Source organism: Aquila chrysaetos, chromosome 1 (assembly GCF_900496995.4).
Source record: "Aquila chrysaetos chrysaetos chromosome 1, bAquChr1.4, whole genome shotgun sequence".
Classification (NCBI taxonomy): domain Eukaryota; kingdom Metazoa; phylum Chordata; class Aves; order Accipitriformes; family Accipitridae; genus Aquila; species Aquila chrysaetos.
The window spans coordinates 77,651,657-77,671,002 of record NC_044004.1 but is presented as its reverse complement, the minus strand read 5'-3'; the positions used below and the strand labels follow the sequence as shown (position 1 = coordinate 77,671,002).

Below are 19,346 nucleotides of genomic sequence, written 5' to 3'. Positions count from 1 at the left end.
TATGAAATAATTCTCAGAATTTTGATTGCTTTTTACATCATTTCTCCGTGTTCTTTTAGTTGCCTTTTAAAACACTTTAGTCAAAAAACCACCACAACAACAACAAAAACCAAAACCAAAAAAACCCCCAACCAACCCACCAACCAACCCCAAAACATGCATCAAAGATAATATTTGGCCATAAAAGCGATGGCTTTGGAGGCATCACTGTGATGTCTCCAGCACCGCGGCAGAAACGCAGCGATGAATTTCGGAGGGCACCCTGCGGTCTCCGGCCGGGAAAGGCGGTAGAGGAAGACAACCGGGTAAACCGTACCATCTCCCGGTGCTTCCGTACCGTCTGTAAAACGGCAGGAAGAGCCGATTCCAGCCTAACGGAAGGATTACGAGGGTCAGTGCTTTCTGAAGTCCTCAGCTGCCTCCTTCCTAGGCCGAAAGAAGCAGAAGCGTTTTACGGGTATTAAATTAATGGCTATTCCACCTGGCTCGACCCTGCGTGAAAGCCGCCGCTGCTGAAACGCCCGGAAAAGAAATCTCCCCGAAATCTCCTCCGTTACGGGAGGAGAGCCGCACGGCTCCAGCCCCGCGACACGCTCTTCTGCCACCCGCCACCCAGAAATAAATCCCTTTCCTTCCACCGCCTCGCCTTCACCTGCCGCCTCCCCTTCAGCCCACGGCGGCCGGGCCCTCCCGCTGCACCGGCGGCCTCCCGCTCCTCCGCGCTCCCTCTGCCGGCCGGGATCACACCACGGCGGGGCCGGGAGCCGCCACCCGAGCCGTGGCGGCGGCGAGGGGCAGGTTCGCTCACGCACACGCAGGCACCGCCGCCTCGCCCGCGGTGGTTGTGAGGCGGCGTGTGGGGGGGGGGGGAAGGAAGGCGGCGGCGGCGGCGGCGGCGGCCGTGACCCGTGCGGGGAGCGGCTACCGGGAGGTCGTGGAAAAATCCACTCCGGGATTTCGGGGTCGCCGCGGAGTGACACATTGACATCACGGGGGCGCGGCCGGGCGGCGGGCGGGGGCTGCGCGCTGAAAGGCGGCGGGGAGCGGCCGGAGTCACTCCGGAACGGCGGCGGGACAGCGCGGCGGAACGGGCGTGCGGGACGGCGCGGCTGCCTACACTGCCCGGGCTGGACTCCGCGCCGGGGCCGCCAATGTGCCTCGGGAAGCAGGCGTTCACCTTGGCCTTAGGTAAGACCGGGCGGTGCTCGACGCTCTCCCCCCGCCGCATCAGGTGCCCGGGGGTGAGGGGTTCTCGCAGGCAGCGGGAAGGGAGAAGGGCTTCGGGGGCGGCCGGGGCAGGCGAGCGGCTCCCGGCCGCTGCGGTGGCTTCCCCGCGGACCGCACCGAACGCCCTCCGGAGGGCGTTCGGTGCGGTCCGCGGGGAAGCCACCGCAGCGGCCGGAGCGAGGGTCTCTCGTCGTCCCGAGTGAGCGCCGCTAAGCCGGTCACAGTTTGCTGGTAATTAAAAAAAAAACCCCGCCGGCTGGGTAATTGATCCGGCTTGCCTTAACGCGGGGATGTGGCGTTGCGTTGCCGGAGCCTCGTTGGATCCTCTCGGAAGACCGAGGAGGCTCCGTGGAGTTTTCGTGCGAGAGGTTTTGGTTTTTTGGTGGTTTTTTTTTTTTTTTTTTTTCTTCGCGTCCGGGGCTGCCTTCTGTTGCTGTTTTCTCCCTGACGTGCTGCAAGCCTGTCAATCGGCCTCCCGACAGCAACAGCAAGCACATGGCAGTTTGCAGAGGGCTCGCAGAGCCATTACGCTCTGCCTCTTAGCTTCGTTTGCAACTTGCTGAGGTGCGCCTCGAAAGCAAGTGCCTCTCCGCGACTTCTTCTCCCCCCCCCCCCCAAAAAAAAAAAACCAAAAACCCAACCAACCCAAAACCAACCCACCGCAACAAATCTCTTGCGCTAGGGGTTGTGGTTGCACTTTGCCGGGAGGGACTTGCGGCAAGGACCATGCGGTGAAGCCGAGCGCCGGACCCGGGACCCGCTGCCGTGCACTCACCCACCCCCCCCACCGCCCGCTCCCCAACCACCGCTCCCCTTCCCCAACCACAGCGTGCAGCGATCGCCCGGGACGGCTCCCGTCAGGAAAAGGGGAATCAGAAACCCGAGCAGGAGCCTGGCGTTCCCCGCGTCTTCTTGGAGACCCTCTTCGCCAAGCGCCCCGCGCTGCCTGATCCTGCTTCCCCGCTTGCCCGCGGCAGGCAGGCGGGCAGCCCTTGGCAGCTGCCTTTCGCTAGACCCGAGATTAAACCGTTCGCGGAAAGGGCTCGATTTGTTTTCCCCGTCGCCTCGCAGACCCGAGAGACTCGCGGCCAAAGGAGAACGCTTCTTCCCTCGGCCTCCCCGCGGGCACGGAGGGGGACCGGCTCCGCAGTCCGGGGAAGGCGGCCCGGCCCCGGCTCAACGCTGACCCCCGAAGAGGGGAGGGCTTGCGGCGGGCAGCGGAGCTGGATTTTCCTCCGCTCGCCGAGCCGGACGCGGGGATCTGCCTAGGGCTTTGCCGAAGAACGACGAGCGCAGCCCGCCCGCCTTACCCCCCCCCCCCCCCCCACACCCCGCTCCGCACACACACCCCCCCCGCGGGGCTCCGGGGCTGCAGCCCCGCCGTCACCCAGCCGCCCTCCGCCGGGTGGGTTTGCCGTCGCTAGCGACAACTTCGAAATAAGTAAGTGGTGGGGGGGGGGGGGGGGACGACGACACACGGGGACTCGTCGTGCTTTTACCGCGGGGGCGGTGCAGCCCGCTCGCTTGCACGGCGAGCAGGTGCCGCACCGCCGGACACCCCCCCCCCCCCCAAAAAAAAAAAACAAAACAAAAACAAAAACCACCTCAAAACCGCTGGGCTTGGGCTTCCGCGAGAGAGCCCCGCACTCGCCGAGGGGGTGTCGGGCGGGAGCGGGGCGGTCTGACAGACCGGCGTGCCCGGGCCGGGGGGGGGGGGGGGGGCTGTGTGGTAACTGCTTGGGGGCCGGCCGTTACGGGCGGGGAGAGAGGAGCGCGGTCGGCTGAAAACGAGCATAACGTCCAAAACCCCCCCCCCCCAAAAAAAACCCAAACGCCTCCTCGCAGGCGGCTCCTTCGCCGGGGTGAGGGGTGGTTGGGGGGGGATGTCGAGCCGGCAGCCCCCGAGCCGCGGCGGCGGGGAATCCCCGGCGCTGCAGTGTCCGGGCGCTGCCGCTTTAAATGCCGGGAAGTCCGCCCTCCTGAGGCAGCGCCGGCCTCGGTCTCTGCCCTCCCCCTGTAAAAAGGGGGGGGGGGGGGGGGGGGAAGAAGAAGAAGGGAAAAAAAAAAAAAAGAAAAGCCCTTGTTTTCATTCATAACTTTTTTTTTTTTTTCCCTTTTTCCCCTCCTCTTCCTTCCTCTCCGTCAGCGGCGTGCTCCGCGCCTCGCCCCGCTCGGGGCACAGAGGGCGCCGCGCCGCCGCCCGCCCGCCCGGGGAAAGGCGGGACGGGACGGGACGGGACGGGACGTGGGGGGGGGGATCGGCCAGGCGTGGGGAGGGAGCGCTGACAGGCGGCGGAGGCACTGCAGGCTGTGCCTGCCCGGGGTGCAGCAGCATGAGGTCTCTCGTCGTCTTTGCTGTATGTGATTTTATTTTATTGGCCGGGGTTGGGGCGGGGGGGACGGGACGGGACACCACGGACACGGACACGGACACACGCACCAGTTTAAACACTGGTTAGCACGGGGGTGGAGGTGGTTTGTTCTGCCGGGTCTGCAGTTGGTCTTGTCAGTCTGCGCGCCGTGTTGATGTTGCGCTTTCCCCCCAAAGATGGCACTGGCTGTCTTTCGCATTTTCTTGGGATATGATTTTTTCGTCCCCCGGGGAGCCCAGCTCCTGGTTGGTACAGCTGTAAATCTTTTTCCCTTTTCACAGTCATTCACCCTTGGTCTGTTGTGGATTTGTATTCAGCGCTTCTGAAGAAGGCACCTTGTTGGGGGGGGGGGTGTGAATTAGAAGTGAACGTGTTTGGGGGGGGTTGTGTTCTTTTTTTTTTTCTTTTATTTCTCTTAATCGGGTGACCCTAAAGCCCACACAGGTGACTTAAAACGTAAATTGAAATCTTTGACTGCTGGGTGAGCACAAAGATGTCATGTCCTGGCAGAAGCTGGCGCTTACCCTTCATTAGCGGCCAGAGTGATAAAGATGCTAACTACCTGTTAGAAGAAACCTTTCCTGCTCTTGTCCATCCCTGTGCTTCCACGCCACTGTGCGTTTTTCTCTCCTGAGTGGGGAACAGCTCCGTGCCGCCTGGGATCTGGGTAGGCGAGACAAGACTCTTTCTCACGATTATTGGATGAGTTTTGGAAATGCTTGATAGCACTTCACTTTCTCCTCTCTCAGGTAAACGTGTATGACATCTTGGGGGGGGAGAGTGAAAAGGGACTTTTCCCCCAGCTGTCAGTAAAGGAAAGCAGTTTATTTTTGTAGTTCTCTGTATAAATGTGGCATTTAGAGACTCGTCACAATTACCATATAGCTACAGAACTGTCACTGCAGTTTTCTCGATCGGCATTGCAATCTTCATGTCGATAGCTAGGCAGAATGGAAAGGAATGAAAATGCGTACCGTTTGTTAAAAAGATAGACTGGAAGTTGCTATATTTATTTGGGAAGCTTTTAATCTGTCTGTCTTGTGAAAGTGGATTTGTCCTTTGATTGTGTTTTGAGGTGGTGGTTGGGGGTTTTTTTGTGTCATCTGCTCTTAAGTTTCTTACGAATCCTTAGGTACTTTTTATCTGACACCTCGTTCATCTTAGCCTTTTCTACCCCTTTTTCTTTCACACCCTGTAGTGGTCAGAAAATACTTGAAAACGGGCTGTTTGCACCCTTGCTTTAATTTTATAAGGAGCATATTAGATTTGTATGCTGAGTTACTTCCTTACAGAAAATGTCTTGGCCACTTGACAGTACTTCGTTCGAGACTTTGTAATGCACATACGTCACTTTAAAAAGGAGACTTTCCAAATGTACTAGCAAGCAGATCTGTTGAGCTTTCTGATGCTGCAGATGCAGACAGAAGGGTGAGAATTGCGCATGTTCTTTATTCTGCCATACAGGACGTGAACCTGATGGTGTTCTTGCCTGTTTCCAGCTTAGTTTGGGGGGCATTCAGAATTGCTGCTGCTAGTTAGACAGACTGTTGAGTTTGGTAGCAAGTGAGAAGCGCTTTCCATGGCTTGCCAAGTAAGCGTACAGGTTAATACTGGAATTTATTTTTTTGAAAAAAAATTTTTTTTTTTTTTTTAAATGGCATGGGGTCTCCTTTGCATTCCTCATCTATGATGCCATACCCAGGCTCTCCCCGTTACTGGACTTTAGCCAGATCCTCAGCGTTGTTGTAATCCCCTGCTGAAAGAGATCAGTACCAGGTGGCTAGGGCAATTTGTGGTTTGCCATATCATTTCTGTTTTCGAAAAGTATCCCATTCTTTATTCCTCTTTCGCCCTTGATCTTGTGTATATATGTACACACCCAATGTTTATTTATACCTTCTGTCTTCTTATTATTATTTTAGGATTTCAGATGCATGCCAGGTTCCCACTGAATGCCAGAAGTAGAGATCACTACAGATGGAGCCCCAAAGTCAACATGGCAGCGGTGGTTCGCTAGTGGTGATTCAGCAGCCCTCCTTGGACAGCCGGCAACGGTTGGACTATGAAAGAGAGAGCCAGCCAACAGCTATCTTGTCACTGGACCAGATCAAGGCGATCAGGGGCAGCAACGAATACACCGAAGGTCCGTCTGTGGTGAAAAAATCTGGTCCGCGGACAGCACCCAGGCAAGAGAAGCATGAAAGGACTCACGAAATCATACCAATTAATGTGAATAATAATTACGAACACAGACCCAGCCACGTGGGGCACGTGGCGCACCAGCATAACGCGAGGGCTCCCGTCTTGAGCAGATCGACCAGCACGGGGAGCGCGGCCAGCTCGGGGAGCAACAGCAGTGCTTCCTCAGAGCAAGGGCTGCTAGGACGGTCACCTCCATCCCGGCCGGGCTCGGGCCACAGATCCGATCGGACGATCCGGGCGCAGCCCAAGCAGTCGTCTCCGGTTGTAGATGATCTGAAGGGTCCTTTGAAAGAGGACTTGGCGCAGCACAAGTTTATCTGCGAACGGTGTGGGAAGTGCAAGTGCGGCGAGTGCACGGCCCCGAGGGCCCTCCCTTCTTGCTTGGCCTGCAACCGGCAGTGCTTGTGCTCTGCGGAGAGCATGGTGGAGTACGGCACCTGCATGTGTTTGGTCAAAGGGATCTTCTACCACTGTTCTAACGACGATGAAGGGGACTCTTACGCGGATAATCCCTGCTCTTGTTCCCAGTCACACTGCTGTTCTAGGTACCTGTGCATGGGAGCGATGTCCTTGTTTTTGCCTTGCTTGCTCTGCTACCCTCCTGCGAAGGGATGCCTAAAACTCTGTCGAGGGTGTTACGACCGCGTCAATCGTCCAGGTTGCCGATGCAAGAACTCCAACGCGGTCTATTGCAAACTGGAGAGCTGCCCCTCCCGGGGTCAGGGCAAGCCCTCATGATTTTTGGAGGGAGGTTTACTTCCTCCAACTTCTGTTTTTCAGGTTGTAGCTGATTTTTTTTTTCCCTTTCTTTCTTTTTTTCTCACCACCCGCCTCCCCGCCCCCCCTCCCCAGCTTTTGGGGGGGGGGCTGTTCTTTTTCCTTTCCTTTCTGTCTTCCCAACTTCAAATACACACGTTCTTCCCTTTGCGTCTTTGCTCTCCTCTTCCTATTGACTTGGCTGAGTGTGGAGCGTTTTACGTAGTCGTTGCTGCTCTTTGGTAAGTGTGGACCTGGTATCTGCATCTGCCGCTCACTTTGGCAGGGTCTTTCGAGTTTGTAACTGAACCACTCCTGAAAGAGACAGTGAGGGCTCACTGGGCTCTTGAAGCTTCTTGCTCTGTGAATATCTTCCCAAAGATGTTTTTTGTTCTCAGCAATTTTATCCGCCCCCCCCCCCCCCCCCCCCCCATGCCGGGTACCAAGGAAGAATAACTTTCATGAGTGAGCTGGATTGTGAAATAACTTTTTTTGTGTGTGTTCTTTCTGGAGAGGGACGTAAAATAAAGGCCTTGCCAAATGAAAGGCCTGACTCTTCTGTAAGCAGCCTCCTTTTTTTTGCCCCCCCCCCCCCCCCCCCCCCCCCCCCCATCTTGTCTTAACTTTTGGAACATTCTCAGTCCTGAGAATTGCCCTGCCTCCTTTTTTTACATTTTCAATGTAACTTCAGTTTTTGCTACACTATGTAGATCTTCACATTGGAGACATTATGGCTGCAACATACACATTTGTTTCTTTTGCTGTCAAATCGTTGAAGGATATGGCTCACTCCACCCTCCCACTCCTGTTTTTATAGTCTATCAGTATCAGTTGATATTAAAGTTGGTGGTGTTCATATATCCAAACAGCCTTCAGGTGTCATTGAGTCACCTAAATGTTCTTGAGTCCTTGAGGTTTCTTGTGATCCTTTGGTTTAGTGAATTTAGCTTTGCTCTGTACTTTATAATTTTATTCTGTCCCTGTTTTATTGCCTTAGCCACAAATTGTGGTCCTTTTTTGTATATTTTATGTATAAAACACAAAGTTGAATCCCAACTATTTTTAAGACAAAAGTCTGTTAAAACTTTTTTTATTGTAAAGAATATTTATTATGTGAATCTCTATTATTTTATGATATTTATTGCAAAAGACTTTGAAAATGTACTCATGTCTGAATATAACAAAATATCAATACTTAACGAAATAAGGATGACACGAAGAAAGTACATATGTTAACTATAATGCAGAAAATATATTAATTAATGAAAATGGCTCTTGAGTTCTTTTGTTATAATGACAGGTTGTGAGCTATGTACGCATATTGCTGGGTTGTTGGGCTTTCTCCTCCTTGCGGTCTGTCAGGTAGCAAATAACTTCCTATTGATACTTCAAAACCACTAGTCTGTGCTCTAGTTTAGTTTACATAATTTTAAGTTTCCTAACTATATATCAAGTTTTTGCTATGGGATATTTAATACAATTGAATGTATACGTTGTGCTTAACAATGCCAAGAAGCGTAGGCCCTATTTATTTACCAAAGCATTTGCAAATACAGTTGTGCAGGAGGAAACCGTAACTTCGAGGTTTTTTGTTTCCTAAAGAATACCAAATTAAGATGTAAACCTATTTTAAATTTTCCTATATAGAACTTCTTGGCTGGTTAAATTGTACGTCAGCTGAAGTAATGAATCTCCCAAGCTCAAATCTAAATAAAAGGCCAGAGGCAGGATAAAAAATAACGGTTGTGTTGCTTTAGTTTGCTAGCTTTGAAATTTGGGGGGGTGTGCATGCGCCTATGTCTACAGCTTGTTTGGTCATTTTCCCATACGGTTTCCCAATGTCAGCTGAATCTATCTTCTGTCTTTAAATTAAAGGCTCTTAAGGGTGACCTAAGTGCCACAGCTACTTGTGGCCATTTAACACGTATTGAACAAAAAGCTTTTCATTAAGAGTGAATGGGGAAACCCCATTCTTCTGTTCATGTGGGTCAAGGCTAACATCGCAATTCTTCTAAAGTTAAAAGTTTATTAAATGGATGTAATTTCACATGGTGTCCAGAGTAAGTGGTTCTAGAGAAACTCCACTTTAAGAACACAGTAATAACTTGACAAATCTGTCGTATCTTGCGTTTTGAAGTCCTGCTGCTTTGAATTGCCATATTCAAGCTGTTCTGACTCCTAGCATATTGATGATTTGAATAAGCTCGGCTTTTGTAGTTAACTCTGTCAAAGCTGATCCAGTGTCATATAATGAGCTGACTGAAAAGTTGCATTCTTTATTAAATGGCACGGATGACTTCTGTGAGGTATAAAGTGAAATCGTCATCTGGCTCCATCTAGGAAACCGCTTGCTTTGCAGCGTACAGTTGGCGATAACTGCTCTCCCGGCCTCAGCGTGACAAAACTGACAGGCTGGGAGGCTCGTGGGGCGGCAGTGTATATATAGGAAGTCTGCTTTCCAAGATCTATTCTTCGTGAGATGAAGCAAAGCCAAGAGAAGAATGTTTCTGAGGAGCAGGCGACTTGCTTTGCGCTACTTTCCGATCACCGATACTTCTTTAACAGTGACAGCTGCAAACAGCCTTTGGGAGACAATGAAATCCTTGTCAAACAGTCACCATTGGTCAGATAGGACCATTTTTAAGACTCTGTACTGACGCTCAAAAATACTGAGCCAACTGCCTTTTCATAGCTGGATACAGTCCAGCTCTGTGTTGAGTAAGTTTGCTCGAAGGGTGTTAGTTATTCCTCTTCAAGAAAAATGGTACACTGCTTACCTCTGCGTATCTCTCTTTTTTCAGCCAGGTGACTTATGTGGAGGTTTGGTTTGGTTCCTAGCAGAAGAGAAGAAAGCCCAAAGGACCCACACGTACTCTTATCTTTTGATGATTATCTTCCATCACGAGCTATGTTTCAGATTTCTTTAAAAAAAAAAAAACGACAAAACTCACGCTCTAGTCGGTCACACTGACTAATGCTCCCCTCACTAACTAAACTCTGGGAGTAACTTCAGGGTGCAGTTCCTTAGGAGGAAAATTTGACTTTGACCTACACAGCAATGAGAAGATATCAGTTTCTTGTATGTCTGAAATGGTATTCTAATTGCCGGGTGTTACGCAGAGAAGGCAGTGTTAAAGCAATGAGAATAATAGGGTTTTTTTCTTGGGTTAGATGCTGTTCCATTTGTACTTAATATACATCTATACATTTCACTTTCAGGTCTTCTGGAACGCAGGGTCCTTGCCTTATGTTATGGAAATGACTGTGACTTCTTTCAGGCAGACAGATTTTATGATGTAGAACCACACGGAATTGCGTGAGAGCAAATGAATGTCTTTCGAGCGGAAAAAAATTGAGCAAGCTGACAGATGTATGAAGTAAGCCTCCACAGCTTGGAGAGACAAAAGTTATTTTAAATACGCCCTAAGTGGTCAGTCATTATAATCTGCTCTACTTTGTACAATATCACAACTGGAATGACCATCTAAAGATACTGTGTTTTGTTGTAAGGGGGTTTGCTAAAGGCTCCTGAGATTGCTGGCGATTAGGAGACCGAAGTGCAGGTTTCAGTTCTTCAACCCAAAATTTGTCAGTGGGCCGTTCGGGTTACTTTCTACATGTCTGCAGACTGCCAGACTGTCAGAGGTCTGTTAACGATTGTAGATTGTAAAAATTATTTCTTAACCGTTTCCAGATAGCTTTGAGGTCTTATTTTGAAAAATAGAGAAAACTCTGTATAGAATGATTGTGTAATTAGGCGACAAGTTCAGCTGACCTACTAACCTAATTGTATAGGTTGGTGATGGATTTGAACAAGCCTGCCATCTGGTTATACGCAGCGGAGTCCTGAAATGTGTCACGTAAGGTCTGGCATGAAGGAAAAAGGGAAGTCCCTCCAGCAAGCCGGAATTCAAGTCTTGGTTTGCTTATTGTTTTGAAACTCGTGGCGAGAGATGAGTTTTGGAAACAGATGGTAAATAAGTTTCCACGTTCCCTGCTGGAGGAACGCATTGCTAGGGTGAGAATTTGAGAGAGTTGGGGTGTTTCTCTAAAGACGGCTTCATTACACTAATGCTAGTGTGGATGATAGCATTATCCAAGGGGGGATAATGCTTAACAAATGAAAAGTACTTGCTCTTGTTTATGGTTCCATATCATAAAGACAGGTGGGAGAGGATTAGCTCCTCTGTCTGTGATAAAGCAAATCTGTTAAGAGGGATTAAAAGGGCTAGATGAAGTGTTTTAATGGACTTACATGAAGTAATAGATTTTTGTCCTGGAGGAATGTTCTGGACTCACTGATACTTCTGTATTTCTTGTTCTGCTAAAATTGCCTCCAAAATCTAAGGAATCCTGATTAATTGTTGGCCTTCTTCCAGCTGGAGCATTTGTGTCAGTCATGGTGGTGCTTCGAAAAACCTGGAATACAATTTTGTTCTGCTATCACACAGCTGGATTTACCAGCCTTACACAGTGCATGGGTTGCGCAGGTCTTGTTTTGATTAGCCTTCATCAGCGGGCAAGTTGCTTTTAGGGCAGCTCTTAATCATTTGTACTTCCTCGCTGCGGTGGTTTTTCACCTTTCTTTTGCTGATAGGAGTAGCCAAGGCATGGCTTCTACCCTTGGCATTAGTCACCGAGCCGTATGGGGCCTGTGTTAACAAGCTTTATACTTATTGGAAGGATCTATTCAAAAAAACTTCTAAGCTACCCAGAAAGTTCCCTTCAGCATGCTCTGCTTCCACGTTGGAGCGTGGACTTGGCCCGTCACCAGTGCACGGGACTGATGCCCCGCTGTCGGGTGGGGGGATAAGGATGGTCTGTGAGTTGGGCAGCAAGCGCGGCCCGCAGATCCGCTTTCTGGTGCCGCCTCAGCATTTAAAAAATCCCAGCACGGAGTTATTCAGGCTCTTTGTGCACCTTTGCGCTGTGAATACTCGCTCGCTGCGAGTTGAGAGCTCTCGCGGTGCACGTCCCCGCCACCGACCACAGTGCAAAAGCCCAGGCCCTCGCCAGACGTTCTCAGGAGGCATAGATCCCCGCAAGCGTTGCGATGACCATTAAAATTTAGGTTGCGTTTTCTGTGCCTGCGTGCTTTGAAATGAGCTTTGGTTTTTAGGTACGCAGGTAGCGGTGTATAGGTACTGACTGCTCTCACTTCAACTTGATTGGAAATACCTTGCTATGTCCATGTACGTGTATTCTGTTAGATACTGTGTTTCTCGGCTGGAGTGTTAAATCCGAACTTGGTGTCTGTTAAAGGCTAAAAGAGGAGTACAGACATACTGGCCACCATATCAGAAGCCAACACAGGTGGAACGAAGCATTATTCCTGGAGTGATACTTACTGCTCAGTTTATATTTGTGATAAAGAGATGCAGTGCTGTTGTTTTTCCTGCTATAATGCTTGCCGCTGCCACTCCCACTTGCCCTGGTGAAGGTGTCTTGAGATGAGATACTTCCTCATTTAGTTTATTAATAAATACAAATACAGGACAGATTTCCTGCAGACCACACATGGTCTTGTTTCTTAGGTCTAAGTATGTAGGGGTGAAACCCTCGCCTTACTGAATAGCTTTTGATTTTAGCTTCAAAAAAGGACCAGAAATTCACCTGGATCTTTCAATATTCCTGACATATGCACGTGACAATGCTGTAAAAGGAAGAGAAACGGTGTACGTCCAGGGGAATGACAGCATTGTGCGTATTACAAAATCAGCTATCTTCAGCTTGAAAATGTAGTTGTTGTGAATTGCTCTTTCTGAAGAAAAGAAACATACATTTGTTTTAGCCCTTAGAGCAAGGTGTGCCTGATAAGCCGTGCCTCTCCAGCATTGTAAGCACGCCTTGTTTTGTAAACCTTTGTATACGTGTACAGTGCTACGAATCTGAAAACAAATATCTTACAGAACATGTTGTCAGAAGGCACAAACATCTGACAGAGCCTCTACCCCAAAGGGCTGAACCTCATTGTGTTTGTGCAATAAGGAGCACAATGGGACTCGCATCCTGCCTGACCCTTCGGGGTCGCTACCGTAGTACGACTGGTTTTATACCACGGAATATTTCTTCTGAATGAAGTCAATGGATTTACACCAGTGATTAAGTTGGCCAGGCGACAGCGTACCTACGCTGGGGCCTAATGCCACTGCAAGCCGTTCTGAATGGACTCGATACCGGTGGTAGGGTTTTTTCCTTGTTTTCTTTTTTGTTTTTATTAATTGGGCTGGTTAATACAGCACACTGTCTCATGAATGCCTAGCGTTCATAAGTGTTTGGATGTTCTTTGTTTAGATGGTAAAGATGTGAGAAGTTGCTGGAATACCCTAAACAGATGCTGAAATTACATAACTGATTAACTACTTAACGGGTATTTTAAATGAAATCGCCTGTCTTCTGGTGCATGCTTCAACTTCCAAACCATCTGACGATTCTTCCAGTGCCGTGAGGATTCCTCTTCCACGCTTCAAGCAGGAGGAAAGGTTGAAGTTACCTGGCCTGGTAAAGGTCCTCTCCAAAGCATCATTTCTTGTGTGGTGTTCGATTTGATGCTTTTGGATCTGTGCGCTTTAGGAGTAGGACACCTCAAAATGAAAATGAATAAACTAGTTGCCTGGAAGGATGGGGGAAGTGCTGGGGCTTTTCTCCAGCCTGGATACTGGGAGATTGCACGTTACCTTCTTTTTAATATCAAGGTCTCATAGCTGCTCCTGCTCAAAATCCATTTTCAGCAACATTTATTTCTTTGCAAAATCAAGTCTCATTTATGCGACCCCTTCTTTTTAGAGAATAATTGTACACGTGTTCATTTTTCTACATAGCATGCAAAGTTCTTCTGGATGAAACACGCTACGACTACGTGAGCCTTCTGAGCTACTACTGAAGCACTTGCTGATTTAATACATTTTTACGTGTCCTGTATCTCTTCTGAAGCACGATGAGGATGAGCCTGGTTAGTCAGGGTGGGAAATACAGTATAGTTGGATCTCACGATTTTGTTTTGGTCCGAAGTTCAGATCTAGGCATGAGCTTTGCCAAAGTTTGGCAGTAGCTGGTGTCTGGTCTTGACTTAACTGATCTGCAAGAGTACGTGAGGAAATACTGTTATAGCTGAAAATGCATCAATTCTGCTGCATTAAATAGCCAAAGCGTCTCTCTGTGAGCAAGTGGTAGACAGGTAAGGAGCCCTTTGAGGTCTCCATAGAGATTTTTGTACGGCCTTTCAAATCTCGAGCTTGAGAGCCTGTGTGCTTGTTTGCCCCCTTTCCATCTCCTGCCCTGTACAGGAGCAGGAGCACTTGCCATGGTAGTTCCAGAGTCATCCATCACTGCTGCCAGGTGCAGATAACATCCCCTGTAAATGTTAATCTGATTTGCTGCTCCTGCTGACAACTCTAACACGCTGGGTTTGGGATAACTATTCTGTTCAGGTGGCAAAAATTACAATATCTCCTTAACAAGTAGCTCAAAGCATTTTGCACTTGGACTTAAATTCTTTTAAATCAACTCTGCCTGATAAAGCGGCTTTGAGGAAAATATTTCTCTTTTGCTGCTGGGAAAACTGAGGCCAGAGGGCTGCGGGGAGTCACGCCGTGAGGCACCAGCACAACCAGAAGTCTTTGACCGGCAGTGTGGTGTTTTACTTACCAAGTCATTCTTCTGTACAGAGAGATGAATGGATGGGAAAAACCTCTTCGTGCCTGAAACTGTAGCACTTTCTGGGGAATATTTATAAGTTGTACGTTGTAACGTGCCATAGATTGCGAGTGCGTGCAGGGTTTTGATGGTTTAGAAGCAATGTTAATACTCTTATGGGGAAAAATACTTAATCCTAACACAGGGACCAATTGAAAACGTTCTTGATACAGCACACTCTACAGTATGATCCATCTGTAATGAACAGTTCCACCTTTATTAGTTTTTGGGGTGTTTTTTTTTTAATAATATTTGAAAATGGCAGTAATCCTGATCTCCGGGTGTCAGCATTCGGCTATGTGGGAAACTAGGTAGGAGCCTAAATAATACATGTTACTTGCGGGGCTAGAAACTAGAGCCATATCCTATGGCCTTCTAATTAAAACTCTTTATTTCCACAGATTTATTCTGTGGGCCTTACTAAATAGATCAGCCTTGGGTTTCTAATGGTGACTACTTGAGGAGGAATGTAGCCTTTGTTACTCTGAATAGTTGGGAGCAGATTACCGGGCTGCCAATTTCCTGTTGCCTTTCACAGCTGCAATTTGAGCCCTATTTGCTCCTGGCTCTTGCACAATTGAAAACAATGGGTGGCTTCTTTCAGGTTTCACTTCAGAGCTCTTAGAAACTAGGGAAGTGGCAAAAGCCCTACTTTACAGGTAATTAACAATAGATGATGTTTGCTCTGCGTTTTTTTTCCCCTTTTTTAAAAAAAAAAAAAAAAAAAAAAAAAAAAGGGCTGATAAAGGTAGAAGTACGCACCGAGCTTCCAATATAGATACTGCACAAGTAGTCTTATGGATGCAGTCCAGACATAACCCTAGCAAGGTGATGGTACTGGGTCAAACGTACCTCCAAGCAAATAAACGAAAAAGCAGAAGAGAAGAGCTGTTGGGTCGCTAGCAATGCTGAAGGCTAAGCAGCAAAGTCTGGACAAGCTCCCCTGTTTCAGTCAGCCCAATATGTGAGTGTTTACTGTTATGAACCTGCTCTTTGATTTAGGGCCCCTTTTTATTGTATCCTCTATCATCTCCTTTATTAGGTGCACACTTCTCATACCTTGTTGACATTTATGTAGGATAGTTAAATGTTTTCTTCTGTATATTCAGTCCTAGGAAACCACCTGTCCTGTAAAGTTTATCTTAAATACAGAAGCTTGTTTTACCACATAAAGATATAAGTGTCTGTTGTTTAACCTTATCTTGTTAATGTAGAGCTGCGGACACTAGGAAGAAGATGCAAAAAAGATCCTCTTGCATCGTTATTAGTATTTATCTAAATATAGGTTGGGGCAGACAGAAAATGTCTAAATTGGGATGCTCAGGCTCCTTACAGGTAGCAGGGAAGAGATAAACATGAGAATGAGAGTCACCTGCCCTCAGAAGTGAATTTTGTGTCTGAACATCGTAGGCTGTGAGGTAGCATGCTGGCAAGTTTTGGAAAAAGAAATGGGAAAAATGAAAATGGACCTTTGAACATGCTGATTGCAGAAATTTCTCTTTGGGCATGTAGAGCTAACTATTTATTTGGCCTTGCTATGTACGTGGAAAATTCCTGAGGACGCAAGAGATTCGTGCACACACATAATGTCGTTGCTCAGTATGTAAATGCCCACTTGCATTCTGTATCTGCCAACCTTACACGTGCAAAAACCGGAGGAGAGATGGAAAAGCTCGCTCCGGTAAAACCTGCTCCAGTAAATCCTGGCTAATACAAGTAGCACTACTCAAATTTTTGCTCAGGGTGAAACTTAGCAAACCATACTTGCGCTCGGCGTCTCTCCTACGTTTGCCCTCCAGAGGCAGCTTCTGATTTTGTTGGTCTCTTTCTCAATGAGGGCCCAGTTTGGTGATGGGACTGCTGGTTTGAGAAGCTGCTGCCTCCCTGGGTAATGCTGATGCAACTGTTTATACAATACAGGGTACCTGGGCGAAAGGAGGGGAAGGGACTTCTCGTGCTTGACTCTGGCGGCAGGGGAAATGTCGTACAGTGCTGTACCTGGAGGTAGCACGTGCTCTTTAGAGCTGCCTCTCCGTGTTAAATGTGCTCTCAGGCTCTGAGGCAGTCATCTGCTCTCCCTTCTCGCTTCCCTGCCTGAAGACACAGTTTTGTAGGTGGTTGCTGAGACTGCAGACATGGATGTAGGGCTACGAGCCAAAAAAGGGACGTATCTAGCTGCACCTGAGGAAATTCTGTCCGTGCACTCCATCCACACGCATTTGAACAAGTAAGCAAAGTATTAGAAAAGAAATGAAAACAAGAAGCAATTCATGCCTGTGTTTCTGAGTTTCCCATGAGGCTTGTAGAATTTCATTAGCTTTAACTGTGAACATGACTTTTGCTTCTTGTTCTCACCATCTGCAAGGCTTGGAAAAACTGTCTGACTCAATAACCTACTTCTGTTTCTCCTCCTTCCTCTCGTAGCTGCCCCTTTACTTCTGTGACTTAAGTGATACCTTTTAGACTGTAAATCTTGCAATAGAAACCATCCCAGAAAGAGAAGAGGATGGCAGAGTTGCAACACTTTGGATGTACATCTCCTCCAGAGCAGGAACAGATGAATGGATGGCCATGCTCTCTGTTGCTGATCTTCATCGGGAGCTCTGGAAAAGAGGGAGGGAGAGAGATTCTGAGTAGAGGCTTAGAGCCAAGCTGTAAAATTGCTTCACTGGTAGCTTTGTTATGGGATTGTCATTATTTCCTCCTTTCTCCAGTTCCTAGCAGATAATTTAGGAAGATACAGGAGATGTACCTGAAAAAGTTTTCCTTTCTTTGGAAAACCACAATACATTTCAGCAGAAGTTCAATAATTTTGGCTTTTGCTACTACTGCTCCTAAATCTTGTACCCTTGCATTAGGGAAATGTGAGCTGCTGTAGCACTAGATGCATTTACATGTAACTTACTTTTACAACATAGTTGTATTTGTAAATGCAAACTGCTTTGGACCATACCAGTCCACTTAAAATCCAGCCCCCCCCACCCTGTTCTCCGTTTCATCCTCTAGCAGCGTAAGCACCTCCTGCGTGCCTGCGCTTAGTTTTTAGGTTTATTAGATTCTGTTCTCCAGAGGGGAAGCAGAACTAGCTCTCGGTGACCAGAGTGCAGCTGCAGAGATCAGGCTGCCGTACCCCTGTGGTCCCCGCGCCGTTAGAGTCCTTTCCAGGTATGTGCCCATCACCTTTCCCACCCGCGACTTCTGCAACTCTTGCCCTCGGAAAGACACATGCCTCCCCCTCCGATGTCCAAATGTGGCCTGGACATTGCAGGTCTCTTTCTTTAAAAGGTAACTAAGCACCCGTTGCTAAACCACGTATAAATCCTAGTGTAGCTGATCGCTCCCTCTGAGAGTTGGGAGATTCTCCTGTAAGGTTCAAATCTAAAAGTCACAAACGCTAACTTTTAGCGCAGCCCAGTAAACGTGGCAAGGATTGCCTCGCCAGTACAGGTAAGGGAAATACCAGCCAAAGCAGGAGGGTGCCCATCTCCTATTTATTTTCTTCTTCTTTCCAACCGAATTTATACCAAAGAACCCAGGAGTTCCTGATTTACAGTCCGTTGTCACGGAAGTCTGTGTACGCGCAGGTTGCATGAACCGGCCTGTGTTTGTACACCTGAGAGAACAGACATGCGTTTTGCAGGTTCAACAGCTCCACGTAGAACAGAGAGACAAGTCCATTGGATTTAGTTGCAAATTCAGCTCAATGGACCCTGTGGGATGGGAGCCTGGAGAGAAGCTCACGACTCCATGTAAGGGCTACCTAAAATTTGGCCTTGTTCTCTGGATGGTGCAATCTCAAAATTTCTGAAAATCAAGTTAACTCGGTTCCTACATATGAATTTCAGAAAATAACTACAGGCTACTGGCTTTAAAAATATTGGCCTTGTAAGTCCATTTTGCCTTTAATTGATAATTTGAAATGGCCAAGATAAAGCCAAGCATTGACTCTGATGTATGACGGCCACACCAGTGAGAGAAGAGCTGGGAACGGAACGGTTGCAGGGGTGCAAATGGAGAGGAGCACTTAGATGCACTTTTTTTTGTCTGTCTACACACTTTGCGCTCGAGGTTTTGTAAACCTTAATACTCTTAAAATTTGCTTTTGAAGTTTCACTGAAGCTAATTACACCAATGGGAAGAAAAGTGATTTTATGTTGTATGTGTTTTCTTTTTTTTTTTTTTTTTTTTTTTTTCAGTTTTTGTCCACCTGGAACTCGACACCATAGGCATTTACTGTGTTTTTACTTCTGTTACAGAGTTAAGGGGCATTTTTTTTCCATTATAAATACACTCAGTTTCTTTCAAACAACTCTCCTACCTTTTCCTGGCAGGGGACGATACTGCTGATCAGTACTGCTCAGCACAGCAGTTGACTTAGAATTGCTGCGATAAAATATATGTTTTCCCCTTATTTAATTATTATTTGCCATTTCACTGCAACTATCACTTCTTACTTAGCACACACAAGTAAGAGTACAGAAGCCAGGCTGGTCCCTCTCAACTGGACCAGCTCTTATGTTCTTGCCGCCCAGCTTTAATAAGGGTATCGTAGAGCAAAAGGAGAGCCTAAGCTTATATTTTAATCAAAAGAAAAGTCCAACCAACGCAACTGAGCCAGGCCTAAGTGTTCTCTCTAGGCAGCACGTGCTGCCACAAGCAGTGCCACTGCCAGTGACTCTGACGAACGAAACTCTGGTCTGACCTGGAGGGTGCTGTGGCCAGACAGTCCGTTTGAGAACCTGGGTTGATGTTGCTAGACTGCATCCATGACTCCTTCACCATTGAATTTATCTACAAATAAATCACTGGTATAAACTGCATGGCAGGCTTGCAAAGGTGGCCAAAATAAAAACCTTGACGGGAGGGAGTTAATTTCTGTTAGCTAGATTCCCCACCGAGCTATGGCCACCTGAAAGCCTTGCTGTGTAGGTTGGGATTCAGCTCTCTGCTACTTAGATGCTCAGCTTTCTGGCAGCTGGTGGCCACACTGGTCGCCTGGGCTTCCTCTGCGATCAGAAGGATGGGAAAGGTAGGACTGGAGGTCATTCAGCCCAACCTGAGGACGGTGGGGTGAAGCTCTCGGTGGAGGTACCT

At 48.0% G+C, this 19,346-nt stretch overlaps 2 protein-coding genes across 2 annotated transcripts in view; both read left to right on the top strand.

The window, feature by feature from the left end:
• The window catches only part of SPATA5 (spermatogenesis associated 5), a 231,720-nt gene extending 226,113 nt beyond the window's left edge, over positions 1-5,607 (top strand). The window contains exon 16 of the mRNA XM_030019427.2: positions 5,522-5,607. Coding sequence (XP_029875287.1) covers positions 5,522-5,551 — 30 coding nt within the window. The 3' untranslated portion in view covers positions 5,552-5,607. The remainder of the gene's footprint in view (positions 1-5,521) is intronic.
• On the top strand, positions 5,577-7,826 carry SPRY1 (sprouty RTK signaling antagonist 1). The gene has a single exon (XM_030019489.2). The coding sequence runs from the start codon at positions 5,577-5,579 to the stop codon at positions 6,537-6,539; it is 963 nt and encodes a 320-aa protein (XP_029875349.1). The 3' UTR covers positions 6,540-7,826.
• Positions 7,827-19,346: the final 11,520 nt, after the last annotated feature.

Coding starts and splice junctions, on each gene's coding strand:
- SPRY1 (XM_030019489.2), top strand. CDS start 5,577: ATGGAGCCCCAAAGTCAACATGGCAGCGGTGGTTCGCTAGTGGTGATT.